Source organism: Podarcis cretensis, assembly GCF_951804945.1.
Source record: "Podarcis cretensis genome assembly, chromosome: 8".
NCBI lineage: Eukaryota > Metazoa > Chordata > Lepidosauria > Squamata > Lacertidae > Podarcis > Podarcis cretensis.
In genome coordinates this window covers 39,886,523-39,896,009 of record NC_137177.1, presented here as the reverse complement: position 1 = coordinate 39,896,009, position 9,487 = coordinate 39,886,523, and the positions used below count along the sequence as shown (strand labels likewise).

General features: G+C 42.6%; 2 protein-coding genes across 2 annotated transcripts in view; one reads left to right on the top strand and one right to left on the bottom strand.

The window, feature by feature from the left end:
• The first annotated feature begins 264 nt into the window (after positions 1-264).
• On the top strand, positions 265-3,146 carry SS18L2 (SS18 like 2). The gene is made up of 3 exons (XM_079988521.1): positions 265-423; positions 1,290-1,366; positions 2,363-3,146. Exons 1-3 carry the CDS (start codon positions 355-357, stop codon positions 2,454-2,456), a joined length of 240 nt encoding a protein of 79 aa, XP_079844647.1. The 5' UTR covers positions 265-354; the 3' UTR covers positions 2,457-3,146.
• Positions 3,147-6,757: 3,611 nt separating this feature from the next.
• Positions 6,758-9,487, bottom strand: part of GARRE1 (granule associated Rac and RHOG effector 1) — a 58,655-nt gene continuing 55,925 nt past the window's right edge. Inside the window, exon 14 of the mRNA XM_079988369.1 lies at positions 6,758-9,209. Within this exon, the coding sequence (XP_079844495.1) occupies positions 8,898-9,209 (312 nt within the window). The 3' untranslated portion in view covers positions 6,758-8,897. The remainder of the gene's footprint in view (positions 9,210-9,487) is intronic.

Genomic DNA, 9,487 nt, shown 5'->3' with positions numbered 1-9,487 from the left:
TCATGTTGTTATTGTTTAGTCGTTTAGTCGTGTCCGACTCTTCGTGACCCCATGGACCAGAGCACGCCAGGCACTCCTGTCTTCCACCTTCCCTCTCATATACACACATAAATTCTTTCACTGTAGTCTAACCCGTTTAACTGGTCGGAATTTTAAAGACTCGGAAGCTTCTTAGTCACACCGGGATATGGACTACTCTACATTTAATGATCTGCATTCATGTACGGGAGCTTCCCAGGCCGCACAGGGGCAGCCAATCGGTGCAAAGTATTGTCCTTTTGCTCCCATCAACCTTTGCGTTGCGGCCCACTTTTCGCGTGAGGCTTAGAAGCCGCTGCCGCTCCCTCCGCTGGCATGTCGGTGGTTTTCGTGCCGGAGAAACTCCGAGGCAAGGCGGAGGTGAACCAAGAGACGTTGCAACGGGTGAGCGAAAGGGACGGGCGCCATAGAGAGAGCGGAGGGGAGCGTCGCTCACGCAGCCCTCTTTTTAACTCCCGTACGCCGCCATAGGAAAGGCAAGAACGTCGGGAGGCGTCAGAGCGCCGCTCTACCTTCTCTCTCTGGTTTCCTGGCCAGGTTCTTTGTATTGGGTTAGTTAGTTAATCAGTTAGAACCGGAAGTGTCTCTGCCATTTCATTCCTCGCCTCTTGCAGGCTGCGTGAAGATGGTCCGGGCTGCTTAAAAGCTGAGAGCGTGACGTCAGCGAGCCTGGTCAAGGAACGCCCACTCTGATCCGCCTGCGCATTAGGAAGGGCAGTGCACTCTGTACATTCTCAGGGATGGGCGGAATCACTGTCGCTGCGCAGTTCGGCTCCTTCACTCTCCTCGATCATGATCGCTTAGCGAAAGGACATAACCAAGTGCAATAAAAAGCGGTACACCGCCAGAAAGATGACTAAAACAAATGAATAGCATAGTCTGCTAGAATATCCTATATCTTTTGCAGTAACAGTAAACCCTTAACGCTACCAGAAAGAAAACTCACCCTTTAAGTCTGTAAGTTGACGACTGAAGTTGACACCGGATATTCTTCACTCACCACTTTAATAATCTGAAATCAGGGGTCATCAGGACACCTGCGGGCACCATGGTGCTCTTAAAATTGTTCCCTGGTGCCTTTGAAGCCTCTGACCCCCCCCCCCCCCCCACACACACTGCCTCCTTGATCGTGAGATGGTAGTTCACAGTCTATAAAGCATCCTCACAATTATCCAGTGTAATTGTTAAGTAGTTGTTCTTGAACAAGTTTCAGTAATATGCAGTTGATCCAGTGCTGTTGTGACTTTCAGCTGCTTGAAGAAAATGACCAGCTGATTCGATGTATTGTGGAATATCAGAATAAAGGAAGAGCTGAAGAATGTGTGCAGTAAGTAAATTCAATCTAAGAGTCGCCTATTATGCATTTTTCAGGACTTCATTTTTGTATTTGCTTGATTAAAGCAAACAATCAAGTAACTGTTTAGAGAGCTTGCGTGTCTCATTGCGAGACGTGGTTTTGAATAAATCTCATTGGTCCTGAGCAAATTTACAGGGGAGGTGAAGGAGAACTGAAATCAGGCACATTGTTGCTGAAATAAATGCAATTAGTCTGTCAAACACAACCAGACTGTGCAGGGCATTAATGAAAATCTTGTTTATTTTGCTGAATTTAATGTGGGAGGTAATAGCTTACAGATGTACTGACCCCTTCTTCTTGGCAGCCCTGGACTTCTGAAAGGCCATTGTAATAGTGGCTGTTTTATTTTTAATTTCTTTTCTAATAATCCCTAACATTTTCCCCTTTTGCTGCCACTGCACAAGCTTGATGATTTTATAGAGCTGTGTACCACAACCCCAAGATCTTCCCTGGTTAGACACTGCTAGTTCAGACATCAGTGCGAATGTAAAGTTAGAATGATGTGCTCCAGTGTGCATCATTGCCCACTCATCTATGCCTTTGCAGGAATTAAGTGATCATTAAACATGGACAGTGTTCTCGAAGCTACCAACATGAGTTTGACCAAACTGCGGGAGGCAGTGGAAGACAGGAGTGCCTGGCATGCTCTGGTCCATGGGGTCACGAAGAGTCGGACACGACTAAATGACAACAAAACATTGACTTAATTAGTATATTTTTTAAAAAAACATTTCCTTCAATTTAAAAATAAAATACTATCAGGAACAGGGGAAAGTAGCTAAGAGGATTCAAAAATATTATTGGCTTCATATTAATTAACAACTCTTCCCTTCCCCCTGCTTTCTCAAGTATAAAGTGAGCAAAATAGAGACCTAAATCCTACTGTCACTTGTATGCTGGCTGCCAGAGCAATTCTGTTATTTCAGTTGCCCTAAGGAATCTCATTCTTCTGTTTCTCTGTTACAGACACCAGCACACACTGCACAGAAACCTGATTTATTTAGCTACTATTGCAGATGCGTCTCCCTCTCCAAATGCAGGGAAGACTGTTGCAGACTGATACTGTGCTCCTTGGCACACTTGTGAATCCTTGAAGGAAATGGGGAGTGAATCTGGAAGATCCATTAGTCCCCGCCTCTTTAAAGGAGAGGAATAAATCCAGCACCTGATGGAAAGCCAGCTGAATTATGCTTCCTTAACAGAACACATTCCTGCCTTCATTTCATCCTCTTTGCCATCAACTAGTAAATTCTATTTGCTTTACCCCCACCTTGGGTGCAAAAGGAAAAATGACATAGTGCACTGCATATTCCTTCAACTACAATGTCACTGCTTAAAAGGTCAAGGTTGATGGGTATTATTATCAACATTTGCCATTGCCTCAGAGCATCAGTTCTCCAGGTGACATTACATTCTAGCCCAGTGACCCATGAAGAAGGTTGGTAAAGAAGGGGTACTTAGCATTTTTACATTAAAATCTTATTCCGGATATGGTGAAAAGAGCAAGAGATTATAACAATGTGGTGGTGTATGCAGTTACCCGTTAGTGCTTGGAAGACAGAATTGTCACATGCCTACTGACAAAACACCTCCTTTTGCCTCTTATTTGTATGGAATTAAACATTATCACTCGTAAAGGGCACTGCTAAGCTTTGATTACTTTAATGTGTATTCCTTTTCTGTAGTAAAAACCATATTGATCCTGATAAATACATGCAGTAGAGAAAAAAATAAAGATATTTCAACTGGCTGTTTTGAACCACTTAATATTTTCAGATCAATCCATATCTCATAGTTCTCAGTGTGCTTTTATGAAATATTATTTTCTTTCCCTCCTGGACTGCTAACTTTCTAGCAATGTTTTAAATGTTTCTTGCTAGTACTTACTGAAAGATTCTAGGCAGTGAACTGAGTTTCCCCCCCATGGATTCTTAGGAAAAGGATAGCTGGTTTTGTAGCTTAGCACGAGTTGTTTTCCCCAGCAAATGCCCTCCAGATGTTTTGGACTAAAACTCATTGGCTCCAGTCAACATAGCTGTGCTATCCAGGGTTCATGGGAGTTGAAGTTCAAACTGTCTGAGAGGCTGCAGGTTGGGTAAGATTGCCTCAGTAATAACACTTTATTAATGAGTGACGAAAGAGCACCACAGCTGCTTTGGAATGCAGAGGAGCTGGTGCATTGCTGCTTTTCACTTAGAATCATAGAATTGTAGAGTTGGAAGGGACCTCAAGGGTCATCAAGTCCAACCCCTTGCAATGCAGGAATCTCAACTAAAGCATCCCTGACAGATGGTCATCCAAACTCTGCTTAAAAACATCCAAGGAGAGCCCACAACCTCCCGATGGAGTATATTCCACTGTCAAAACAGCTCTAACAATCAGAAACACCCAGAGTTTGCTTGCTTGGTTTATTATTGCTTAAAACTACTTGCCTTGTTTGCTGTAGCCCCAGCTATCCTCCCCTGACTAGGCAAAGTAGCTGCTGCCAGAGCACACTTAATTGTAAAGGAGGACTGTTGGCGTGGGGGGATTTCTCTCCTTTTAAAAAAGAAAAAAACCTAAGGCTGTACAATGTAAAAGGAACATAGTGAGTTGATGTGAAGTAGTAACAGCAGCTCTTTCTATCACTGAAGCTGGTGGTGCAAAGCCTCTCCTACTACATTTGCACTGCTGGTGGAATGGACCCCTGCCCCCCTGGACCAGGAGTAGTATAAAATGGGAGCTGTCCCCCAACCATGCTTATTAACTAAAAGTTTCTAAGTTATGTTTCCAGTAACAAATGACAGCATATTGATACAAAGGGGTTTCATGTTAGAAATTGTTTTTACTCCCAACTTACAATGAAGGCCACTACACAACACACTCGAGCCAGAGGCAAAGCACCTGTTAATCCTCTCCAAGATGAAGGGAGGCATTCTCTAGCCTCTGCCACTGGCCTCGGGTCCCTGGGAGGCTGTCCATGGCAGCTGTGCAGTTCTTTGCAGCACAGCTGTAGGATACAGCCATACAACAGCTGCATCTAGAATGAATGCACTCTTCAGCAATTCCGTATCATTTGGTATCCTGCAAGTGGAGCAGATCCAGGTATTGTAACTTAAAGCATACATTTTCAATGTTCTTTCTAACTTTAAACATTACTTTCTGGAACTGCTGCTAAATTCACATCAATTACACCTGATAATGCAGTGAGGTTCCCCAGGCAGAATGCTGTATTGTAGCTGGGCAATCAGACCTGTTCTAAAGCAGAGTGAGGCAAGAAGACAATAGTACCTGTCTAGTTAAGGCAGTGGGATCAAAGAACATTCTGCAATTTTGAATCATGAATTTTCTAATAATAAAACCAAAACTATTTGTCACAAGTCTGTTAAATTTGGAGGAGGACAAGGGCAGAAAGATGGTGGGAAGCGAAGACTTAAATGTACAGAATAGTTGGTGAGGTACTGCTTACATGGTACTGTATGGAACTTAAGTGCTATAGATGCCCACATACTTAAGTGAAACATCAGTACAAGATGCTACACGGGACAGGTTGGATAGGTTTTGAGGATATAGAGTGCCCATATCAAGCCTTGAATGAGGCAGTGAAGTGTCAAACAGGAGTTCTAGATACTCATCAATGCTGGTCAAAAATTTCCTTCCTGAAGCAGACACTTATTCTTCCTGCTCCAGGTCTGACATCTGAAAAAGCTTTGCCACACTATTTATAGACAGCTGTTCTTGCAATCATCTATATTCCTGTCCCTCACCACTTGTGCTGTTGCATTATGGGACCAGCTATAGTTCTGGTACCAAGCACACTAGTTACCAATGCCTAGGGGGCAGCCTTTCAACTGAATGCCATCCTATTAGTCCCAGCCAGCCCATGTGAGCTGGCTGGAGTTGAGAGTTCTAGTCCAAAACATCTGGATGAGACAGGCTGGGCAAGACCTATAGACAATATACACAATGTCTGCTAGGTAGTAAAGCTTGGGTTAGGAATCCAGATACATTTCCATTCAGAAAATGTGTCCACATAGCATGTGTTTAATACCCTAGACTCAATAGTATTAAGACTGTAAGCCAGGCATGGCCAAACTTTGGCCCTCCAGATTTTTGGGGACTTCAGTTCCCATCATCCCTCACCACTGGTCCTGTTAGCTAGGGATGATGGGAGTTGTAGTCCCAAAACATCTGGAGGGCCAAGTTTGGCCATGCCTGCTGCAAGCATAGAGGATGCTAGGGACTGAGGCTGGCTTGGCCTGGGTACCAAGTCTAAAGGCTAGCTCAACAAAGAAAATTGATTTTGGAATGGTGTAAGTGAGGTTTCCAATGACTTCTGCAAATGATCCCACATCAGTTCTACACCCACATCAGAGCAGGAGTTACGGGACTTTTGGTTTCATGTGGCATTGTGAATATATGCTCCTTGCCTATGACTTCATACTTGGTAAGTTAACACTGAAAGAGGCATCTGAATGAAAATCACTGTTATCAAAGTTACACTATGATAGCAGGCTGGAACCCACATGCTTTTGAGAAATTCAAGCAAGTACTTAATCCTTAATGGCACAGGGAGGGGAGAAATCAGCTGCGTGTCAAGCAGAGGGAACTTCACAAATGCAGCAATGTTTCAAGGCACAAGAGCCTCATTTTTGTAAATAAGTAAAAGAATGAGGGATCAAAAGTGAGATAATATAACAGTCTTTATGAGGGGATTCCGCCCCCCGCCCCCCAATCTAGACCGTGTTCTCTATCATGCTGTCTTGGCAGTAGTGGGAAAAGAGCTGGAGAGCACTCTTGTTCCTGCCCTGGAGGCATCTAGGAGCAAGGTATTTGTTTCCGTGCTGCAAGGCTCTTCTAAGCTCCAGAGCAACCTTCTGCAGCCTGGTGTGTTCCAGCTGTTTGGGTCTCCAAGTCCCATAGGCCCAAGCCAACACAGCCAATAGGAAGGGATGCTGGAAGCTGTAGTCACTAGGCTGAGGAAGACTACACAGAGATGATCAAGTGTTGGGTATTAGTACTGAAACAAAGGGATGGAGCCTGCTTTTGCAAGGCTCGGATTCAACAGTTCCTTGCAAGGGGCCTGCCTCTGTCCAATAAGACTTTGGATTTTCTTTCCCTACCACCACACACACAAGACCCTCATATACCAACTGTGATCCAGCTGCATCTAGAGTGAATGTGCCATCTTTTCAGTAATTCCACAATCATGCCTTATCCTCAAAGTGGGACAGACCTAGGGGTATTTCAGCTCAGAGCATGTATCTATTTGTGTGAATGTTGTAATTTGGGGGCTAGCAAGGAAAGCTCCACTGAAATTAACTTGCAGCTTGATGGTGCTCATTATCTTCAGCAGAAACCTTATTTTAACAAGATATAACCTACTATTAAAGGTATATCTTTAATAAAGCAAATAAGGTTATTTTTACTTACAGGAGCTTTAAAATTAAAATACAAAATGTACAATTCCAGTTCCAAAGCATTAGCTATTCACAGAAGTACTGCAATAAGGGTAAGTTAACTAAGCACCAAACCCCATGCACTTGGCAGTGTGAAACATCACATGGCAACATTTGGTTGCCAAGTGCAAACAACTTGGGAAAATTACCAGTGTTCAGCATAATTGGAAGCAGAGGATGATGTAGCACCTACTAGACAGAAACTGACACACCTGTATTTCCACAATTCACTCCAATTTTAGAAACTGCCAGTGCTTGTATTTACCACTCAAATTTGCAACTGCAGTTTAGATGCTCTGTAGGGAACGTCAACGCAACAAACATCTGTACTTTGACCTGAAATCATTGTGGCATACAACTGTAATAGATTGTAGGGTCCAATATAAGTTTTCAATGCTGTACTCCAGGAAACTAAAAAAACAAAACAAAAAAAAACCCCACTTGTTAAATTCACCAACATTTTTAGCAGAAGGTACAAAACATTAACAATTTACAGACAGAAGCCACACTGATTGTGCAAAGCACATGACTAAAGTTATGCACAGCAAACAACTCTGTAAACATGGTAAGGGTGGGTTTTGAGGAAACATGGTGACAATATCATAAATACAGGCAACATTGGCATCTTCAACCAGCACAAATAGTAACATTCTGGGCCTGCCAAGGTGGCCCATCACCACACAAGCAGAAGGCGGGGGAGGGGTTCCTCGACTCTGCCCACCCCAACGTTTAGTGTTGTGTATTTTATTTATATATATTTATATATAATTTGGTATCTTTAATATACACATGTACTTCGTTTGTAGAAAATGGGAACTTAAATGTGCTTTTATCTTCATCAAAAAACTATATGCATTTATAACTAATAACCCATTTTACTTGTCAATGTATTAGAATGATATGACTTAAGAAAATATAAAAATAATATTAATACTGTCAAAAACCTTTATACCAGAAAATATTGTGGTTTATAATTACTCTTTCAAAGATGAAATATGAAAATTTAAATAGGTTTTTATAAAGACTTCTCTCACCTCAATTAATATACAATGGGATAACTATACATATTTACCTTTTTTTTCAATTTAAGCACCAGTCATTCCCCCAGATCCACTTTGGTTGGAAGGTTATTTCCTAATTCCACAGGTTCATTTATTTAATGGCACATATTGACTGAAAGTAGTTACTTTAATCATTAGCACTACAAAAAAATAGTGTTTTTAAGTTCTCTCTCTTCTGAGCCAGCTCATGTTTTTACACAATAAGTCTAGCATTGAAATAAGACTTTAAATATTTGCAAGTAGTCTTAACTATTTTTCATACATTAAGGAGCACTGTATGGATAATGCCTTTGGCCAAATGTAAAAGTATCAAATTGTGTATTCTAATGTAGTGTCAGCCACAGATGAACACAATCCACCCCAAACTACTTTATGGATCTTGAGCTCAGGTTACAGGTGGATTGTGTCCATTAAGTTATGTCACAAGTTGCCTGGGCTGGAGTGGTTCCAGCTATTTTTGCATGAAGCAAATAACTGGAAAAAGCTTTTTGTAGTTGTCTGTGCACCACTGTTGTGACCAGGAGCTTGTGTGGCACGTTAACAACTGATGCATTAAAAAAGCTACAGCAGCCGATGTCACCGGAGTGAAGACTTTTTACCTTGTCAATTAGAAATCTAAAGAAAAGGAGTGTTGAGCAAAACTGCTAGATTTGCTTAAAAATGTACTCAAATTTGTTTTAGCAAGAAATGGTAACTATAAATCTATATGAAAAAATAGCTATAAAATACAGTGTTTTCTGTGGTAATAATGTAGCAGTTTGTTAGCAGGGTAGTCCATATACGCTTTGAAAGCATCACAGTTTAGGGCTGTTGTGTGTACATGTAACACCTTGGCACCATTTGCTCAGCACTCTACAGAGAGAGAGAGAATCACCACTAGAAGCTGTCACTCCACAGAACCACCAGAAGAGACAGCCACCACCGCACAACTGTAAAACAAAGCAAACGTTTGTCACATCAAAGACTTTGGTCCTCTGCGGCATCTCTTGCTAGAAAAAGCCGTCAGTACTGATGCATGTAAGATGGCCTGCGTTCGTGCTTGACTGGAAAAGGTTTAAAGCCCTTATTCATCGGTTTGTGCTGAGATGGCGGCGGCGGCGATTGCTGCTGCTGCTGCTGCGCATAGGCAAAAGTGGAGGAAATCCCTGTTGATGGTGTGCAATCGTTGGCTGTGGACCAAACGGGTGACTGCAGGATCTGCATGGTGTCATTCCACTGGCTGGCAGGGCTACTCATCTGGTACAAAGACATGTTTTGACTGGGCAGTGTGTGCTGCCAAGGAGCTTTCGGAGGCCAGGTTTTGGTTTTATTGTCCTGCAAGAGACCAATGACAACATCTGAGCTTCCTTCCTGCACATCCACGGCCAGGAACCATTTCTGGCCCTGCTGCAAATGTTCCTTAGTATACCACTTTCTTCCACACGAGTGAATGACAGTCACACAGGAACATTATCAGAGTGCAAGGTAACCTGTCCCACTGATGACTTGAACTCCTGGGGCATCTCCAGAAATCTTGCCCACTGGAGCAGTTTGTCCCATGTAAACCACTACATCCTGGACCAACAGCACACATAAGGGGCCCACTCATAGCC

Bases quoted from the DNA above. Each gene is read 5' to 3' on its own strand.
- SS18L2 (XM_079988521.1), top strand. From the start codon at position 355: ATGTCGGTGGTTTTCGTGCCGGAGAAACTCCGAGGCAAGGCGGAGGTG. The intron at 424-1,289 runs GTGAGCGAAAGG...TGTGACTTTCAG, and splicing joins ACCAAGAGACGTTGCAACGG to CTGCTTGAAGAAAATGACCA. The intron at 1,367-2,362 runs GTAAGTAAATTC...TCTCTGTTACAG, and splicing joins AGAGCTGAAGAATGTGTGCA to ACACCAGCACACACTGCACA.